A 22,085-nucleotide genomic window follows, 5' to 3' on the forward strand; every position below is an offset into this window, starting at 1 on the left:
TATTTAAGGAGTGTGAGTCTGTTAAGATGAAAAGCCTTTCGAACACCATTCCCCCAAGTCCTGCAAATGTTTTCTTCCTCCCAATCCAATCAGGTAAATTTATTTATTTTCAATGTATCCAGTCAGGTTTTAAAAGGTAGATTGTATATTTCTGATGAACTAGAACTTGTGTTCAATGGATGTTCACATCCAAGGCTTACCACATTCTGCCCCAAATCCACATTTCCAGCTTTATTTCCCTAAATTCTCCACCACAAAGGCTTTGCTCCCACCAAGCCAGTCTATTTTCAGTCCCAAAAATTTAAGATAAGCACCTCTACTTCCAGCTTTTTGGTAAGACCTTTTTTCCTCTCTAAAGCATTCCCTTCTTGTCCCTCTGCCTGTTCCTCAAGACGTACTTCAGATCGTACCATTCATTCATTCATTCATTCACTAAACAGAGACCGAGGGCTGACCACATGTGAGGGGATCCTGGGAAAGCAGGAAGAGGTAAGTTGGAACCTGTTCCTGTCTTCATGAACTTTACATTCTTCCAGTTAAAGACACACATCACACAGTGGATTAAGCCATTAATTAATTACAGTTGTAGTGAGTGCTAAGCATCTGAGGCTCAGAAAACTGGGATAACATATGGTAGGAGAAATGGCCTGGTCACGGAGGTCAGGAAGACACTCCTGAGGAAGTGGTTTTGCTTCGAGTTGGGAGGATGAACAGGAGACTAACACAGGGCAGAGGGAGGCCAACAAGTCGACTTTCGTGATGGGCGCATGCTTATGATTAAATTGGGATACATTCATAAAGGTGTGGGAAGGAAATTCTTGCCTTCCGGGCGTGAAAACTGCAACAGCAGGTCTCCCCGTTGCCCTGGCTCTCTGTGAAGCTGGGGACAAAGTATTCATGATGCTATGTTAGAAGTTCCAGAGGCCACCAGGAAAAGGACCTAGCCAAGTGCCCTTGGTGAGTTCTGAGAAATCACCAAGTAAGAACTGGCCTTGCTATTCTGAGCCCCACTGTCCAGTCAGTATAAAGAGAAAACTCAACAGGATGTGAAATGCCAAAGCTCAGCTTTTGGGAATGCCAGTATTCCCAGAGGGAAGCTCTTCCTCCAAATCCTGAGAGCCCTCCAGAGAATGATCCAGACACACTCCCTGAACAGGGAGCTCAAGAAGGAGGGGCCTTGTTTTCCAACCAGGTACTTGCTGAAGGGACCAAGGCGAAGCTTGGCTGGTGGGGCTGCCTGAGAGACATCGCTGCCTCTAGCCCCGGGGAAACATCCTGGAAAGGTTCCGTATGAGGCTGAAACCTGCCCTCTAGGCCAATAAAACACACCCCACCTCGTCTACATGTAGACCCATCACCAGCATCAGGCAACAGGAATGAACTCCAAGGAAGCCAAGGCCGCCTGCCTACCAGCAACAAGAAGCCAGTCACAGGACAGTCTGAAGGGAGGAGTGGGCAGATATTCAAAATCAGACCCCAAATCAACTCTGCCACCAGCCCCTGGTACCAGACAGGCCTACCTGGCATTAAGGATAGAGCAAATGAGCTCTGAATCGAGACTAAAATAACCATGACAGAGCCTTAAAGACCAACATGAGACTATTCCAACAGCCAAAGGTGACTAGCAAGTTGTAGAAAATGACCAAGACACCATTCAGGCCCTTACTTTGTGGAAAGACATGGAGTTCATACAGAAGAGTTTGAGGGCCATTCCAGAGAACAATCCAGCTTTCTCATGCTTACACCCCACACATACAGCTCAGACTCCCTAAAAAAATGACTGACAACTACAAAGTGATGATAAATCATATAATGATGGCATTGGCACAGGAATCAATAAACGGAACAAAACAGATAATCCAGAAACAAATGTAAATATATATGGAACTTAACATATAGCAAATGAGGAATTTCAATTTAGTGGGAAAAATAAATCTTACGATGCTGATAAAATCGGTATTCCTATAGGGGGCAAAAAAACCCACAAAGCCAGATCCCTATCTCATACTTTATAAAACACATATTACAGATAAAGATTTAAACATAAAGCATGAGAACTAAAAGTATTAAAATACAATTTAGAATATTTAGAGGGCTTCAGAGTGAGGGAAATAATAAGCAAGTCAGGAAATCCAGCATCCATGCAAGATAAACATGCTTAACTAAATAAAAATCTTAAGAAATTATTATGGCAAATAACATTTTTTAAAAGCAAAAGACAAATAAATGATAGTCTGGGAAATATTTGTGCTACCATATGAAAAACATTGGTATCTTTTATACATGAAATGCTCCTAAGAGACAAATAGCCCACTAGAAAAGTAAGCGTTAGAGATGACCAGGACATTCACAAGAGGGGAATCTAAATGACAAACAGACTTATAAAAAGAGGCTCAATCCCATTTACAGTCAAGGGAAATGCAAATTAAAACAAGAATTACCTGTGTTCACTTCTCACTAAGGCAGAAATCTTCAAAGATCGGTAAAAACTAAGAACATCCACTGCTAATGAGTATATAGAAAAGCAGGCATTCTCAAAATTAAGAATGCACATCATTATAAAATTTTTAGAAATATGGCAATATCGGTTAAAATGTACAGATCTTTTGAGCCCCAAATTTCAATTTTGACACTTCAGCACTCAATATAGTAATAAATGGAAATAAATAGGGGGAAAAAACTGGAAACCACATGAATGTCCATCAATATACAATAAGGGGATGAAAAACTAAATTCTAGGACTTCCAAACTATAGGAGATTATGCAGCCATTAAATAGAAATAAGTAAGATGTATTTATCTAAAGAAATGTCAAATTTTTAAAAAGATTTTATCTATTTATTTTGAGAGAGAGAGAGGGAGAGCACATGTGCACAAGTGGGTTGGGGGCGGGGGCAGAGGCAGAGGAAGAGAGAGAATCTCAAGCAGACTCCCTGCTGAGCATGGAGCCAGACACGGGGCTCAAACTCACGATCCTGAAATCATGACCTGAGCTGAAGTCAAGAGTCAGACACCTAAAAGACTGAACCACCCAGGCACCTGTGAAGAAATGTCAATTTAAAGAGCAAATTTCAAACCAATACATTTAGAAGGCACCCAATGCTTGGAGCAAGGTGTGGAAGGGCACTCACCACACCACTAACATCTCATCTCTGGAGAGTGGGAAGGAGGAGAGTGTGGGGAATGAATTATTAGTTCAACCTCGGATTGTTTCATTTGTTGTAAGACTACTGATCAGTTTTGTCATTTAAAGTTATAAAAAAATATTTTGGGAGAAGGGAAGGACTACTTAATTTTTTTTTTTTTTTTTTTTACTTTACCCAACAACATCTAAGACAGTAGGCATTCAACAATTATTTGTGGAATAAGGTAGAAAGGAATAGGAGGGAAATGAAATAGGTTTAAACATGTTTGTAAAGGATAAAAAGATAGCCATTCGTGGAATGACAAAGCAGATTCTATAAGTAAACAGTGTGAGGAAGGGAAAAAAAGACAGTTGATAGAGTTAATGAAAAGAAAAAAAATGGAAAAAATGGGAAAAAAGAAACAAAGTAAAATAAATAACAGACATCAACAGAAAAGATAAAAGCAACACGCTATTTACCCCAATAAACATAAAAGGGTTTAACTCCACTATCAAAAGAAACAGACTTTCCATGGTGGATTTTAAAACAGCGAGGTGGTTTTCTCTGGAAATGTCTAAGTAAACATAAACCAAAAGTGATATTATTCACAATCTCCAGAAATATCATAAAAGATTTCATAATAATTGTAATAAGAAATATATAAGATCTTAATATAAAAGCTAAAAAATTTTACTGAAGGACATAAGAATTTCTAAATAAGTAGAGAACTATTTTGGGTTCTTTTTTTGGATAGAAAGATGCACTTTTGTAACAGTGTCCTTTCTCCCTAAATTAATGCTTAAGTTCAATGTAATTCAAATCAGTATTCCAACTGGAGTTTTTAATGAAACCTGATTCTAAAGCACACAGAAAATAAAACAGATTAGCCAAGAAAACTTAGAACAAAAATCATCAAGAGGACCTTTCTCTACTCTATATTAAAATTAACTGTTTCCATGAGGAAAGGAATTTAGCGGAAAAAAATCTTCGTTTCAGACTTGCACTTAACAACACACTGTAAGCATTCTGTGAGCAACGCTTTGTCAAACTGGAAACCTCCTACGTGTCCATCAAACTGGTTTAACACATCAAGGTAAATCCAAAGGAGAGAAATGTTAGATATATTAACAGATATATTAAATATATATCCTGAGCAATCCCATATACCTGAAGGGTATCTGAAGCCAGACTGTGTAGCCAGAGGCTGGACAGGAGACGAGAGTGTGGGACAGCACGAGGCGTTTCCTTGCTTGCATGCTAGGGCACCGACGTGGGGAAAGGGAAGGAATGGTACACAGTGAATTAGTGAGAAAGTGGATATCTGCTAGGGCATCTTTACAAAGTTAGAAATGGACCCCCAAGATCTTTAATAGTTCATGAAAATCCTACCATCTGTGAATTTACTGAAATTTTTAAACTATTACATTTTGGATGAACAAGTTATAATTTTAAAAATATAAGCAAAGTAGGGGCCTGGGTGGCTCAGTTGGTTAAGCATCTGCCTTCGGCTCAGGTCATGATCTCAGGGTCCTGGGATCGAGCCCCACATCAGGCTCCCTGCCCAGTGGGGAGTCTGCTTCTCCCTCTGCCTTTCACCCTGGTCGTGCTCTCTCTTGCTCTCTCCCTCTCTCTCCCTCTCCCTCTCAAATAAGTAAAATCTTTTAAAAAATTAAAATAAAATAAAATATAAGCAAAGTAAGCATTTCCTTTAGACTCAAACAAATACTATTTTGTCAGATGGCTGGCAAACTTCTCTACAATGAATTAAAGTGCAGATCCTTAATCTGAAATTATCTATTGAAGGCTTCAAGGTTGCTGTTCCTCCTTTAGTGGTTATATTCTAGAATTTTAAAAGCAAATCCATGTTCTCCTCATTTATAATTAAATACACACACATATGCCTACATATACCTGTATCCATTGCCATTGCAGAGCTGTGGAGCCCTACATTTCTCCATAAAGAAGTTTTCATTTCTTTCAGCCTACATTCATATATGCATGTGATTCTTCAGTCATTACAGTTTGCCTTCTTGAGATCTTCTGTACTTTTATTATATCTTTGCTATCATATAGCAACCAGAAATTAAAGGATTTACCAAGATGAGTTATTTAGGGAAAACCAACTCTCCCTTCCTCACCCTCCAGTCTAGGAAAGAGATGCTCAGTGGTGTGTTTCTCAAGGTTGGGATAACTCCCACCCTCAACCCACACGAAGTCAGAAGGAAGTGAAGCATCTTTCTCTTGCAGGATAAGAGGGATCGAGGTGGTGGATCCCTGAAAATGGGGAGGTAGGGGCTGGACATTAAATGTCTAAGGGGCAGGGGATTGTGGGGTTCCTGTCTGGGTAGAGACCTGGCTCCCACCTGTGTGCCCTGCCCAGGAGGCACCTTGCCGCAGAACATGCGAGCAGCATGCCTCTGGGCTCTCAGAGCAGTGGAAAGGCCTCTAGGTCTGTGCGCGGCTGTCCCATGAGGCATCCCTGAGTCCTGCCAGGCTGACTGATGTCAGAGGACCAGGCTGGGCCCCAGCCTACATAGCAGAGGAGCTCCAATAATGCTGGCAACCTTATGCACTCAGGTGCCATGCCTCCCCAGTTCCCTGCACTACAGAAGCCTGGAATTCCCGTGTGTGACCCCAAAGGGAAGGGAAGAAGCCCTAATGATGACGAGGGAGGGTGTCCTATCAGGTAGGTGGAATGGGTAATTTGTAAACTTAGAGAAACAAAGAAACGGACATTCCTTGCACCACAGTGTTGTAGATTCTAACACAAGGTGACTACACAGGATTCTGGATACAAAGACGCCATCGTTTTGCGCAAGGGCAAAGTAATGTTCCCCACTGTGTTTCCGATATCCTTACTGATACACGGGATTTTTCTGGCTGCCTTAATTCCCAACAGCAAGCATTCCACCCCTTAAACAGATACCCAGACCTTTCCCCTAGTGGTAAAGAAGTCACAAACATGAAAAAGTCACCAAGAGTATTAATAACAGCAATGTGCTTACTATGTGTCCAGCGCCCTGACAAGGTCTGTACTCAGAGTATCTCACTGAGTCTTCACTATGAACCCACAGGTAGATCATGTTTGTTATCCTCATTTTGTACACAAGAGCTCAGAGACGTTAAGTAGCTTGCCCCAAATCGCCCACACTGTGAGCGGCACGGCTGGGTTACCAACTCTGGCTCCCTCCGTCGGTGCTCTTAACTGTCTTCTGCAGGGGAGCAAATGTCAGAAGCTAAATGAATGTAAAGACGCAGTGCTGGAGAAGTCTCTGAGGTGCTTCCCCTGAAGAACAGAGCTGTCAGAGGAGCCCGGGAACTCACGGGCCCGGGGCTGGGTCCCAAAGGAGGGAGAACAGAGCACGTGTCCAAGTATTCCAGGCAAGGGGAGCTTTAGGAGCAAATGCACGAAGAATATGGTTCATTCCAGGAGCCCGGAGTAGAGCAGGATTCCTGAAGGAAGGAGACCAGCTCTACAACTGTCCCTGCCTCTCCCTCAGCTTCCTCTCGGTGACCCTTCTGATGTGCTCTGTGTAGACCTTTTGCTTTCATTCATTTGCGTCTTTAAGTAACGTCAGGCAGCCTGAGGCCTTTGGTCTAAAATTAGCAGTGTTTCATGGGGTCAAGGCAGGAGAGGACTAGCGTGTTTTTCCCCTGGGGCTATCTGACCATGTGTCTGCTCAGATGAATACGGTTCTCACTTCTGTGAAGGCATCTGACGGGAGCAGGAGTGACAGCTCCTTAGCATACAAAGGGGAGGAGGAGGGGTGCACCCCAAGGTGCCAGTACCTGACCTGGTTCGTTTGCCTGTTCCTTCCTATCTCAAGAAAAAAATGACCATTCTGGCATTAAGGCTGTGAGATACCATACCAAACCATTAAGGAAATGTTCATCAGGAGACCTTGAACGTATGCATTCCTTCCATCTAGGCATGTGGGAGGCAGCACGGCGCAAGGACCGGAACCTTCCATGCTTCTCATGCCTGAGAGTCGCTCACCACGTCCCACCTGCTGCATTCTACTCTGTTCTCCCCAGTCTTTTCACTGGCTATGCTACACTCCCAGCGGGAGGAGGCGAGAACTCCAGCAGGGAAGCCCTCATACGTGGATTCAGACCCAGAGACTCCATCGCAGCTCAAAGAAGAGTTCTATTCAAATGTGTAGGAAACATGGGGGCACCTGGGTAGCTCAACTGGTTCACCGTCCGACTCTTGGTTTTGGCTCAGGTCATGATCTTGCAGTCATGGGATTGAGCCCCGCACAGCTCTGTGCTGAGTATGAAGGCTGCTTGGGATTCTCCCTCTCCTGCTCCCTCTCTCCTTTGCCCCCACTCCCCTCTCTAAAATAAATCTTTTAAAATAAATAAATAATAAATAAATGTGTAGGAAACATGAAATCAAGGCAATAATGATATTTGAAAGGAGCCTCCTTTTTCTCAACCACACTTTCTCCTGTGTGGCCCCCACGGAATTGTGTGCTCTTGTAGAGGGCACATCACGTCCGAGACTCCTCATCTCCAAGGTCAAGGTGGAAGAAGCCCCAAGGTCCCTTCCAGTCCTGAAACTCTCTGGTCTGCCCAAGGTTCACCCTTTTATCCCAGCACCCAAACAGGGAACCAAACCAGAACCAGTAGACTCCAAGGTCATCTGACCACAGGGACCTTATAATGAAGTTGGGGAATAAAACAGATGCTGTTCCTTCAGCCAGCGGTGTGTGGGTCTGTGTGCGACATGGTACTTGATGCTGGGTGGGGACAGACTGGCCCACGGGAGCCCCTTCCTCATGGATTTTTATGGCTCAGTGCAGAAGACACTGAAAAACGAATCACAATAAACTCTGATGAGTGTTAAATAGGACCGAATCCCAGATGTAACTGGGAGGAAAAAATCCCCATGGGGTGCTTATTACAGATATAGATTCCTGGGCCCTACCCAAACCCTAGGAATCAAAATCTTCTCAGAAGCACCCCTTAATTTTTAATTAGCAATCTGCATTAGGGAAGTTCAGAAAACACGGTGATCAGGAGAGAGCAGGACACTGTGGGAAGTCATACCTGCAGGAAACCATTAGTAACAGGTGGTCTAAGGTGAAGTACGTACTGGAGAGCTGGGTGTAACCAGTTAGGAGTATGGGCTCCAGAGTCTCACTAACGGGTTCACATCTGAGCATCACCACCAAAAATGGAAATAATCATTATGGGGATTAAGTGAGAAAACCCTGTGGTATTAACACATAGAGAGCAGCACAGTTATGGAACCAGAAGGTGAATCATGAATTATAAGACGTTGTCTGAATGGGCCATGAAGATTCCCTGTTCTCCCACTTGGAATAATGTAATAAATGTAATAAATAATTGGCCAAAAAAAAAAAAAAGTAGCTCCGTGTCCTCCGTAAAAAGCAAAATAAGGAGAGAGCAGTGGGGAGGGAAAAGCCAGACCACGTGCAATCAACAGGGAAGTCTTTCACATCAGAGATGGTATTTGTACTGATCCAAGAGGGTGATTTAGAAGGGGGGCAGGATGAGAAGGAAACACAATGAAAGCAAAGGCTCTGGGCTGCTCAGTTTGTAGGAAGGCGAGGCCTGTCACTGACTAGCATTGCACTTCTGAGTACTGTCAGTCAGTTATCGTGGGCCTAAGTTGATTTCCCTGTGACACTGTGGGGTTTTTTAAATTACAGCCAGTTTTACGTATATTCCGAATCCTCTCTAGTTTAAAAATTGAGGAGAACTGCAATACACAGAGTGTCCACGAGGTGGCAGCACGTGGCTTCGTAGATGGAGGTCTTCCTCCTGGGAACCGTGATGTAATCGTGTAATAATCAAACAAGCACGTATTTAAGGCTCTCCGAAAAATACAGAGAGAAGACATTAACAATCCTCATATTGAGCTCAGTGTTGAGATTTATAACTTAAAAGAGAAAGCAGATGTTTTTGATCCCTTTGTCTTAGGGGCACCTGGGTGGCTCAGTCGGTCGAGCCTCTTGATTTTGGCTCAGGTCATGATTTCAGAGTCCTGGGATGGAGCCCCGCACCCTGCTCCTCGTTGAGTGGGGAGTCCACTTGAGATCCTCTCCCTCTCCCTCTGCCCCTCCACTGCACTCTCTCTCCCTCCCTCTTTCTCTCTGTCTCTCAAGTAAATAAATAATCCCTTTGTTTTAGACCCCTAGGTGGTAAAGGGTTATTGTTGGGCATTCTGTTTTAACCTTTACGGCCAGGGTAGCTTCTTTCATAACAATGAACTAAACACAGACTTATTTACATGGGGTCCGATTCTGATTTGAGCCAATACAAAACCCAAAGATCCTTACCCTCAGTCAAGTGCACCAAGTCAATCATTCATAAACGTTTTATTTTTTTTTAAGGTTTTATTTACTTATTTGAGAGAACGAGAGAGAAAGCATGAGTGGGGGGAGGGGTGGGGGGAGAGAGAAAAGCAGACTTCCTGCTGAGCAGGGAGCCTGATATGGGGCTCGCTCCCAGGACCCTGACCTGAGCCGGAGGCAGACACTTAACCGACTGAGCCACCCAGGTTCTGCTTGTAAATGTTTTCATCTTAAGGACCCTACATATCCCACCATACGCCTCCAATAAAAAGGAAAAGGAAAAAAGTTCTACTTCCTTTTCAGCATGATATATTTTTTAAATGGTGTCAACATTATCATTTTTTATAGTCAAAGTAAACTCTCCTTATTTTTAAAGTTATGACTATTCAAAAAATTATAAGGAAGAAAATGAAAATCATCTTCAAGCAATCACAATGTCAATATGTTTCTGTCAAACTATTTTTGGTAGATAGAAAAGAAACACAAATGCATCTACATACCTTTTCTAATTTAAAAATATGGTGGAATCTTTCCATGTTAATAAAAACATTATTATATTAATGATTAGTAGCATCCAATCATTATGATCACTAAGCAACGTACTTTTACTGAAATGTGTGGCCTTTCCTGACAACACTATTCTTCATGAAGTTGACAGAAATAGCGCTGTGGAAAGATGGGTAATAATCAGAGAGGGACCGATGCAGACAAAATAAGGAAGACAACAGAACGTAACAGAACAAATGAGCTGATGGAAAATACATTTCAGAAAAATTTGGCTGGAAGCCGATTAGTCCAACAAACACTGAGGCAATGACCTGAAGACAGTGAAGGAATATATGATCTCTCTAAAGCAAGAGCTCAAGGAACGGAGCGAAAGGAACCCTTCAAGGCAAGCTGAGTATTTTCTAGAAGTCAATGACTTTGCTGTGTCAGGCTCAGTCAGACATGATGGAAGACAGGGAAAGACAGTGAGGTAGGTAGAGGCAAAGCAGAGCCACAGAAGGGCTTTTCTTAAGAATCCAGGAAATAGGGAAATCTATAGAGATACAAAGTAGATTACTGTTTGCTTAGGGCTGGGACGGAGATAAAGATGAGGGATGGAGGCGAATGCTTTAGGATATGGGGTTTCTTTTCAAGGTGATGAAAATGTTCCTAAGTTGATGGTGGTGATGGTAGCATATATAGGTAAGTACACCCAAAACCACGGAAATGTACACTTTAAATAGATGAACTGTATGGTCTGTGAATTATATCTCAAAGCCATCTTCAAAAAAAAAAAAAGGAGGGGGAGGGGCACCTGGGTGGTGCCGTCAGTTGAGCCTCCCACACTTGGTTTCGGCTCAGGTCATGATCTCAGGGTCATGAGATCCAGCCCCACGTCAGGCTCTGCACTCAGCGTGGAGTCTATTTCAGATTGTCTCTCCCTCTCCCTCCCACTCGTTCTCTCTTTCTCTCTCTCTCTCCCTCTCAAATAACTAATTAAAAAAATTAAAAATAAAAATAAAATTTAAAAAAGAAGGGGAAAAGCCAGGTAAAAGGTGCTCCAACAAGTTCCAAACAGGCAAGAACATGAGACTCACACTCAAGAGCAATCCAAGATGAGGTTTCCCGGGGGTTGATGTAATCAATTCTTTTTTTTTTTTTAAGGTTTTATTTATTTATTTGAGAGAGAGAGTGGACGAGAGAGAGCACACACAAGCAGGGGGAGGAGCAGAGGGAGATGCAGTCTCCCCACTGAGCAGGGAGCCCAATGGGGGCTCAGTCCCAGGACCCTGAGATCATGACTTGAGCTGAAGGCAAGACGCTTCACTGACTGAGCCACCCAGGTGTACGACGTAATCAATTCTTATATCATAAAAACCTTCTTATCTCCAGGATGGCCACAAAGAGACTGGTCTTCTTTTAGGCCAAACAACTGCATGTCCATCAAAAATATTTACTTCTTAAAAGCAAGGGAAGTAAGAAAAATGTTCAAGTTTTAACTAGTTAAAAAAAATTCTATGGGTTTCAGTTTGACCTAGACTAATATCATGAACAAGGCCACAGTATCAGTTTTTAAAACACACAAATCAACAGAATCCACAATGTACCATTTGCTAAGAGAAGTATACCAAATTCACGGCCCATGAGAGGAACCCCACTCTCTGAGGTGGACGGCGCAGGCTGGGACTCACAGTGAACTCATGCCCCGTGAGAGGAACCCCACTCTCTGAGGTGGACTCACAGTGAACTCACACCCCATGAGAGGAACCCCACTCTCTGAGGTGGACTCACAGTGAACTCACACCCCATGAGAGGAACCCCACTCTCTCAGGTGGATTCACAGTGAACTCACACCCCATGAGAGGAACCCCACTCTCTGAGGTGGACGGCACAGGCCAGGACTCACAGTGAACTCATGCTCCATAAGAGGAACCCCACTCTGAAGTGGACTCACAGTGAACTCACACTCCATGAGAGGAACCCCACTCTCTGAGGTGGACGGCACAGGCCAGGACTCACAGTGAACTCATGCTCCATAAGAGGAACCCCACTCTGAAGTGGACTCACAGTGAACTCACACTCCATGAGAGGACCCCCACTCTCTGAGGTGGACGGCGCAGGCTGGGACTCACAGTTTGCGATGTCACCTTGCAGCTGCAGGATCTGAGGAACTGGCATGGTGAGGACAACAATATCAAACTGCTCAGGGAGACCTGTTTCCTTGGAGACTTCCCACCTGTCATTTCGCAGGTTGATCTGGGTCACACAGTGTCTGAAGCAGACATCAGCACCTGTTCCAAAAGCGAAGTCGTGTTCACATTATCAGGATTTCCAACATGAAGGAGGAGAAAGAGAAGAGTCACAACTGAATCTGTTCCCGTGAATTAAACAGTGAAGGCTCGCTTCTAGGGGTTCCCTTTCTCATTTGGTAGGAATTCCTCTCATTCTGGCTCCTTAGACCCTGGGATCGATGCCTGCCCTGGAGTAAAAAACCATTACTACAAGTACAACTGTCTTTCATTAAGCAGCCACTATATGCCAGGACTGTAACAGGCACTTGATATACACTGTACCAATTAATTTCACAAACAAGGAAACAAATTCAGAAATGTCACCCCATGACGTAAAACTATATCCATCCATGTCTAAAGCTCATGATCTTTGTGGAGCAGGAATACACTTTAGTGAAGGTGTTAACAATTCTAGAAATAGCAAGAAGAGCCATATTCCCTATCAAAGAAATTAAGATTCCGTCTTAAACCTGAAAAAGGTGTCTGTAAAAGAAATTCAAGCCCTCGGTGGTGGACCTTTATTAAGAAGAACTGGAATTAAGAGAAATACAATCGAGCATGTCCTCTCATTGCATTTTTCTTCTTTATCACCAAGAATAATTACTTGGATATAGTTATTAATTATTATTATTAATGGATATAGTTATTAATAATTACTTGGATATAGGTATTTGATTAACATTTTTTCCCTATTAATCACCGTCCACCTCAGAGAGTGGGGTTCCTCTCACGGGGCATGAGTTCACTGTGAGTCCTGGCCTGTGCCGTCCACCTCAGAGCCCACAGGCAAGGAACTATGCCTGTTTTGTTTCTGGGAATACTGTATCGCATATACAGTACAGTACTTGGCACATACTAGGGATTTAGTAAGTACCTGCTGAAGAAGAGAATGAATCAGAAACCATAAACCAAAAGACAAGAAAATATAACTGGATCACTAAGTCTCCTTGGGACCAAGCACTTACCTCACATTTCAATTTTCAGAAAACTTTAATTTAAAAACAAATCTACTTCTACGCAGCCTCGGGAACAGAAAAAGCAAGAAATGAAGAAAGAAGACAAAAAAGCACGTTGAAAGATCCTGTTCATCATTACCGGGGACACCTCGCGATCCTAGCCACTGAAAAACTGGCTTACGTCCACCCGGGGCCCTGCAGCCTCCTTCCTGTAGCTACTCCAGCTCAGTGTGATCCCCCTCACCTATGAGGTCCCTCTGCCATCATTCTGACATTGCTTCAAAATATCGGTATGTTTCAGGTATGTCTTATCTATCCAAAAATACCCGTTTCTGTCCCTCACGTCGCTTGAGCTCAGATGCCTTCACTGTCCCTCGAATCCTGCCACAACACTGTAAACATTCACATTTTTTAGATCAAATGCAAATATATTAGAAAGAACAAAGTGCTAACTGGGCCCAATGGTCCACCTCTTTGAGGCAATTAGCATCATTCTGCTCGTAGATTAGAGCAAGGGCTAGTGAGTCACCTCCAACCTGTCTGAGGCTTTCCCTAAGGCTCCTGGAGGAGCTTTCAACTCCTACCCACTGTCTCCACTCCAGCCTGAACAGTTCCTCTTCACTTGGTTCTATATATTTAGAACGTCTCACCCTGACCTGGCCACCTTACTCACCTCACTCTGGTTCTGGCCCTGATCTGGACCTCAAGTAAGTCAAGTCATTTTTTATGTTTTATTCCATTGTGTTTTCTTATAATATTCCCTGAAAAGAGCTTTGCATGGTTATTGGCCATGGTGAGCGGGTATGTGTGTTTCAGGGAACTGAAGTCCACTGACCTAGAAATTCTCCATACCCAGCCAAATGTCTTGGACATGTATCCCAATGGTCCCAAAATATTCTGCAAGGTGTATGTCAGTGGTTAAGTGTGGACGCCAGACCAGCAGCAACAGCAGCATCTCAGAACCTGTTAGAAATGTACATTCTGAGACCCAAGCCAGACCTACTGACTCAGAATCCCTGTGCCTCAGGCCACTGTCATGGGAAGTTGTTCTAGTTAAGTACTGGCTTTAGAGATTTGAACGCATTCTAAAGCATACACGATTAGATGTATCCCATACAGATAATTTCCCTGGAAGTCTGGTCCAATCTAAATGACTACAGATTGTGGGGCTGTAAACTTAATTGATTCCAAACTGTAGAGTGTTTTCAGAATGACTTGACAGTTTGGGTTCTTGTGGAAAGGTCACCTTCATTCAAGGAGATTATTTTCTAAACCAACATTTATCAAGAGGTTGCTATGTACATAGCCCATTATTTGCTTGGGTTGACAATGAATGCATTATATCCCATAGTCCTCATGATAACACTTTGTAGTGGGTACTGTTACTACTCCCATTTTTCCAATGAAAGAACCAGGGTATAAATGTTTAAACTTTCCTATTATTACATAGCTAGGAAGGGGAAGGCAGAACGTTGACTTCAGTCCAGGTGATTCTGATTCTAGAAACTCTCTCACTTACGTTGTGGAAACACTAAAACACTTTTGTGGACCATTCAGTGGAAAGAAAGCTTTACAGAAGCTTAAAGGATGTTTAAAAAGGTACAATTGTAAAATTTAAAATAGTACAGATAAGGTCTATAAATTCTGTAACAACAGATCTGGATAAAGGGGGAAAGACACTTGAAGTATTACAAAGATAAAATTAAAATAAACGAAGAAATCGTTTATATACACTCAAATTATACAGACCTTGAACTCAATTACATAGAAATTCATTTTTTAAAAAAGCAGAAAGTAGGTCACAAAATGGACTTATTGTTGACATATACAGTGACATTTTTCCTGCTATTTTTCTGTATCTTCCAAACTTTCTACCAGGAGTTTGTATTTTTTTAAATTACTTTTTGAAATAAATAATATTTTACATAGTGATAAAAAATCTACAAAATCTTTGTCTCAAGAGGCTGGACAAACTGAAAATATAAACAGGTTACTAAGAATTGGTTATTTTAAAACTGATAGTCACCTAATATATATAACTATATTAAATATATTTAACAACTGTATTAAATATATTTAACAACTCCAATATACATACGTACATATACATATATAGAAATAGATACAGATAGAGAAATCTATATGAAACCTACCTACTATGTACAGGCTACTGCTAAATTCTATGTGAGCCACAAGTAATTAAATATGACCTCTTTTCCCAAGAGCTTCGAAAGCAAAATTGGAATAGAACACATATATCCTCCCAAACATCCACCCAAAAGAAGGATGTAGATACTGTGTATTCAAGGACTGTCCCTCTGCCAGACTATCAGCTCTAAGAGGGCAAGGACTTTGGTTCTTGTATTATTAGCACCCGAAACAGTGTCTGGCATACAGTAAGTACTCAGTAAGTGTTTACTGAATGGATGTGTGCACACACGGATGGATATATAACACAGTAAGTACTTGAGGATTTCAGTAAACATGCACATCTAAATTGTGTCAAATCATGATGGAAATGAGATTTTTAAAAGTTATATGGCAGCAATTTATGAAGATGATGGTGACATTCTACAAAATATCCAATGGTATCCCATTCTGTAATGGTTAATTTTATGGATTAACTTGACTGGGTCATGGAGTGCCCAGATATTTGGTCAAATATTATTCTGGGTCCATCTATGAGGGTGATTTTGGATGAGATTAACATTTAAACTGGTAGACTTGAGCAAGGCAGATTACCCTCCCTAACGAATGTAGATGGCTTTTACCCAATCAGCCAATGGCTTGAAGAAAACAGAAAGACTGACCCTCCCCAAGAGTGAAGAATTCCTCCTGGCTGACAGCCTTCAAACCGGGACAAGGTTTTTTGGGTTTTTTCCCCTCCTTGTATTCAGATTTGAATTGAAAAATCAGCTCTTCCTTTGCCTCCAGTTTGCCAGTTCATCCTGCAGATCTTGACACTTGCCAAACTCCCTAATCACGAGCCAATTCTTTATAATGAATCATATATATATATGAATATATCCTATTATACACACACACACATCCTATTATATCAATCTCCTATTGGCTCTGTTTCTCTGGAAAATCCTGAGTAATACACCATCATAGACTGAATAGTAGATGGAGAAATGGTCTAACCAGAATGACATCTACTATATTCCCATGCTATCTGTATATTCGATCTCACCGACCTCTCCCTTGCCTACTATCGGGGATTCCTGGGGTTCTCAATAAGTAATATTTGATGAAGAAGATCAAAACCGTAATTATTCTGGAAATAGCTTATGAAACAAAACTTCTCAGCACCTTTGGTCAGTGATCTTGAATTGGGCAAGTTACTTAATTATGATTCATCAAGAAATTTACTTCTGTTTAAAAAAACAAATTGTTTATCATCCAAGATCATTTATCATCTTTTTTAAAAAAACATCATTTTCAAAACAAATGAAAATCCTAATAGAAAATGGGCAAAGGTTATAACTAAGAAATTCACAGAAAAAAAGATAGAATGAGCTCACTAAAAACACAAAAATGCATAAACTCACTCATAATTACATAAATGCAAATCAAAATACAAAAAGACACCAGCTGTAACCTATCACACTGGCAAATATTAAAAATCTCCATAATATCAAGATGTACAGAAAGAGAAATTCTCATTCACTGCTTTTTTAAAAATTTTTTAAAGATTTATTTATTTTAGAGAGAGAGAACATGAGTGGGAGGGGCAGAGGGAGAGGGAGAGAATCTCAAGCAGAGCCTTACTGAGCTCAGAGGCCAACTTGGGGCTCCATCTCACCACCCTAAGATCATGACCTGAGCCAAAACCAAGAGTGTGATGCTTAACCGACTGAGCCACCCAGGCCCCTCCTCATTCGCTGTTGATGATGAGATATTCTTTAAGAGGAATAGATGGAACGACCTAGTTTAATTAAAAATTCACAATACCATTTGACACCGCTACTGTCCTGTTAGAAATTGGTCCTACAGATATGCTTATAGAAGTGTGTCAGGGTTGGGGCGCCTGGGTGGCACAGCGGTTAAGCGTCTGCCTTCGGCTCAGGGCGTGATCCCGGCGTTACGGGATCGAGCCCCACATCAGGCTCCTCTGCTATGAGCCTGCTTCTTCCTCTCCCACTCCCCCTGCTTGTGTTCCCTCTCTCGCTGGCTGTCTCTATCTCTGTCGAATAAATAAATAAAATCTTTAAAAAAAAAAAAAAAAAAAGAAGTGTGTCAGGGTTAAACAATGCAGCAATATTGGGATTAGCAAAAACCAAAACAACCCCTCACCCCCACCAACAACCTAAATATTTTCCAGAAAGCTAACACTTACACAATGTATTTATTTATTTATAAATAAATAACGTAATACTGAACAGGCATTGAAAAGAATGAAGCATACTGAATTTGTTGTTATGAAAATAGACCTAAGATATGATTCAGTCTATGATGATGTATTAGGATTCTCCAGAGAAACAGAACCAATAGGAGGTAGACAGATAGATAATTGGCGGGGGTGGGGTTGATTTATTATATACAGACCAAACAAGGTGTCAGTTTACGAAAAATAATCCCATTTGTATATTTAAAAAGAATAAATATAAACACACATGAATAAATAAATAGACGCAGCCATATAGATCAATAGACAGATGCATAAACTTTTTTCTAGAAGCATACATTGAAAACTATTATTAGGGATTACTTCAGGAAAAGAAAATTAGCTATTGAGTGGTAAAGAGGAGAACATCTATTTTATAACTTTCTTTATAGTATTAATATTTAATTATGTATACAACTTTTATCCTTAAATGCCAATATTAAAAAAAAGCAGAGAAAATCCTATCCCCCACCTGATTCTTTCAAGTAATGCTTAATAATTGAAGAAATTCCTTGAGGTGCCATAAAGTTACAGTCTCCTTCTTTCATCACCATCCCTTCAATAGGAGCAGTCAGGGGCTTCAAAATGCCAAGAGCTAACAGGTCATCATAAAAACTGAAATAAATCAATATATATGATATAATTATAAACCACAATCAGTTAGTTTAAAAATACTACATTCTCTTCCAAGAATTCTTAGAGATTATCATTCTAAATAATAACTAGAAATCTTCATATGATCAACTCAGTGTATGTTTTGTGTTAAAAAAACATAATTCAAAAACATAATACTGGCTGGCTCAGTCCGTAGAGCATGTAACTCTTGGTCTTGGGGTTTGTGAGTTCAAGCCCCATGTGGGGCATACAGCTTACTTCAAAAAAATTAATAAACCATAATATGCAAATAATGAATCATGGAACACTACATCAAAAACTAAGGATGTACTGTATGGTGACTAACATAACATAATAAAAAATTATTATTTAAAAAATTAATAAACCATAATTCAGGTGAAGAACAGAAACATTTTGACAATTAAATCTTTTTGCTGACATTAGGTGAAGGCCTATTTTCTTGTATATCTCAAAATTAAAGTCAGTGAAGGTAGAAAGGTATGCAGTCTACCCATTTTGAACTTAGTGAAGATTGACTAGTTGTCCTCTTCCTCAACACAACACAGAAATTCATGTTTCAGTTGAGCCCTCGTGATGTAACATCTCATGTGATCTTCTCGACCACCTGGGAGGCACGGACTCCAGCTTTCCCACTTTACTCAGGCTAACCTCTTACCGCTAATGCCATCAGCAATGATAATATTACAATATCCTCACTATATTACTAGAGGCAAAGTGTCACCCTGTTAAAAATGGATGATTTATATCTTTTTACATCATACAGTCACGAAGAACGATTCCTCCCCTTTCAACTAACTCACCTTTGGTGGTGTTTGGCATAGTGAGACGTGCAGGTGATGTATTGGGCACCCAAGTCAACTGTGCTCTGCGGATTGTAGGGACTCCTGGCTGTACTCATTCTTCCCCCTTGGATTCATTCACAAGAAACATCTTTGTGCATCAGAATGAACCTTCTGCAATTAATTCACCTCACGTGAGGCCAAATGGATTACTTAACGGGTGTATTAAAAAAGGACTTTTTTTTTGTGCTGTTCTGTTTTAGTTTTGGGCTTTGTCCTCTACCATTGTCAGGAAGCAGTTCATGGAGACAATTTGGTCACTGCGAGGGATTTTTTAAAAAGGACACATGAATGGTGCAGCAGTGTTCGGCACTGTGCCTGGCCCCCGGATTCACACAGTTAAATAAAAGGAATGGGTGCATGGATAGCATAAAACGAAATACCGCACAAAATGTCGGAATGAATCACTCAAAGCGTGTTTTCATGCCTGCAATCGGGTTTCATGAGAAAAAGTGGAGTCTGTAAACTGGATCTTCGTAAAGTCCTGGTCAAAGGGCACTTTGGGATCCTCGCAGTCTGCAGAAGGAAGGCAGGGCCCGGCCAAGATAAAAACCCGCCGACTGGCGAAGTGACCAAGGTTCCCTCTCTCCCTGCTCCCCACCTTCTCCTACCAGAGGCTCCACCCTCCTCCCTAACCCGCGCAGGGTTCCTCCCGCTCCCCGCCCCCCCCCCCCCCCGCCTCCAGCCCGGGCGTCCTCCCTCCTCTCGCTCCTCCCTGACCCGCGCGGGGATCTTCCCTCTCCTCCTGCTCCCCGCCCCCCTCCAGCCCAGCGCTCCTCCCGCTCCTCCCTCCCAGCCCCGCGGGGCTCCTCCCACTCCCCCCTCTCCCCGCCCCCTCCGGCGCCGGGGTCACCGCCCACTCCCGCCCCCCTCGGGCCTTTCCGGGGATCTGGAGGCTCGGGTCACGTGACCGGGTGCGCACTGCGCATGTCGCCAACGGGGTGCCGGCCGGGGTGACCGCATTTTCCCACAGACCTACCGGCGTGGGCCACCCGTAGGCGCCGGCTTCCTTTCCCCGGTTTCGACCGCCCGACGACCCACCTGAGTCCCCAGCCTCGTCCCACACCGCGAGGTGCACTGGACGGGGCGCCTCCTTCCTGAGCAGCGCTGCGCAGAGGCTTCCCGTTAGCCCGGCGCCCACGATGAGCACCCGCGCCATGGCCCTGGCTCTGGCGGCGAGGCCGCGCCCAGCTCTCGGGCTCCGCGCTCCAGGACCGCCCCTCCCGCGCGCAGCTCCGCCGGCCGGCCGGCAGGGGTCAGACGGGAGGCCAGCGGGCCGCGGTGGGGAGGTGGGCCACGCCCGGGTGCTGGGAGTCCATGGCCGCCCCTGGGCTCGCCGAGCCCGGTTGGGATGCAGGATGGAGCCTGGGAGCGCCCGCCCCCGGGCTGGAGCCGCTGAGGGCGCGACACCGCAGTCCGGCAGTGCGTGGGGCGGGGGGGAGGGACCGCACCCGCGAGGCCTGAAGGCGGTGGCTCACCTCCGCCCGACGCACGTGCGAATGCAGGAACGCAGCTTCTCCGACTGGAGCCTCAGTCTCTCCATCTGTGAAATGGGGACAGTAACGTCAGCGTGTCAGATTTGTAACGATTACAGATGTTTGATTCACCAGGAAACTTGAGATCACTCAGCTCTTGAGTAAATATTTTTAGGTCAGAATACATTCCAAATGGTCTGAGGAGTATAAGAGGAGCAAGACAAAGATACCTGCTATTCTCACTGCTTGGTTTCCCCCCAACATTGTCCTGGAAATTCGCAGTGAAACAAAAAAAAACCGATGAGAACTATGAACTATTAAAAAATAAAGAATTCAGTTACCCTAGATTGTAGATAAATTATTACCTGGAAAACTAGAGAAACTGAATAGCTATGAGAAGTGCTAAGAAATTGACAACGATAGCCAGACAATGAAAACAGTTAATTAGAAGTTTTCGTTTATGTCCCTGTCATGAAGTAATTACCATACATCAAATTAGTGATGAATCAATATTACATACATGTGATAAAATATAGATAAAATATAGATGAATTATAGTCTGTAAAAAGACAAAAATAAAAGATGGAGCGGAACAGAAAAACTTTAAATACATAATTATTTACAACTTGTATGTTACAAAATGCACAGGACACAATATAAATAGCAAACTGGAGTACTAATATATTAAAAGCCCTAAAACTGTGTAAATGAGACATACCAGGTCTAGATATTTATCTTGGGAAAATAATATATAGATAATTACATTAAGATTTATGTAAAAATGTGTTTACCTCAATGTTATTAGAAACGTGGAAATCTACAACCAACGGGATTTAATTGATTTGATTGTGGCTATCCAAACTTCTTAATGAAGCTACTAAGAAAATATGGCTTTAACTGCTTAAGGATGTATAGAAAATTACTCATTCTATAATGCTGAAAAACTAGCTACAAAACTAGTAAAATCCCAGAGTTCTGTATACATACACAGAGACAAGTACATATGCAGTATTAGAAAAATTCAAGAGGAAACAGATGTAGTTACATGTTTCTATTAACTTCAAATGTTTTATAAAGGCTATATACATTTATTAATTTATTTGGTATAAACAAAATAAAGCTGATAGGCTAGATGGAAGTTAATCAACCCTGGCCTTAAAGTTGTTTATAGTCAAAGATTTCAAAACTACATTCTAAAAATCTCAGAATTGTCCGGAAAGGAGATTTGAGGTAATCTATTTCATCTGCCCTCTGCCACCAGCATTTTACATAATGTAAATATAGACACCAAGTTGAAGTGAGTTTGCCCAAGTTCGCACAGTATCTCAAGGATGAGACCAGGGCAGGTCCTCCTGGATTGTTTTGAGTCTGTTCTGCTCATGTCCACCATCTCCCTCTTCCTCATTTCTTGTGTAATCAGGCCTAAAACCTCATGGTCATCTTCAATAGCTTCTCTTTTCTCACTCTTGTTAACTAGGAGTCCTCTGGTCTTTTTGACCTCTTCTCCTCTGCCTCTTACATTCAATCCCATGCAATTCTACACCAGAAAAATCCAGCTTCCACTTCTA

The 22,085-nt window shown here is 42.4% G+C and overlaps 1 protein-coding gene across 9 annotated transcripts in view; it reads right to left on the reverse strand.

Annotated features, from left to right (window-relative positions):
• The window catches only part of RNLS (renalase, FAD dependent amine oxidase), a 254,192-nt gene extending 233,809 nt beyond the window's left edge, over window positions 1–20,383 (reverse strand). For 2 of the 9 annotated variants that reach the window (XM_087863146.1, XM_087863147.1), the window contains exons 1-4: window positions 20,084–20,371; window positions 19,004–19,109; window positions 18,040–18,182; window positions 12,066–12,224 (exon numbers count right to left, since the gene is read on the reverse strand). In XM_087863146.1, the coding sequence (XP_087719272.1) occupies window positions 12,066–12,224; window positions 18,040–18,182; window positions 19,004–19,109; window positions 20,084–20,201 (526 nt within the window). In that variant the 5' untranslated portion in view covers window positions 20,202–20,371. Of the gene's footprint in view, window positions 1–12,065; window positions 12,225–18,039; window positions 18,183–19,003; window positions 19,559–20,083 lie in introns of all 9 variants that reach the window. The other 7 variants (XR_015724878.1, XR_015724879.1, XM_045802374.2 and 4 more) reach the window with 7 other exon arrangements.
• Between the last annotated feature and the right edge of the window lie 1,702 nt (window positions 20,384–22,085).

Source organism: Ursus americanus, chromosome 6, assembly GCF_024610735.1.
Source record: "Ursus americanus isolate L20-20 chromosome 6, mUrsAme1.1.p, whole genome shotgun sequence".
Lineage (NCBI taxonomy): Eukaryota > Metazoa > Chordata > Mammalia > Carnivora > Ursidae > Ursus > Ursus americanus.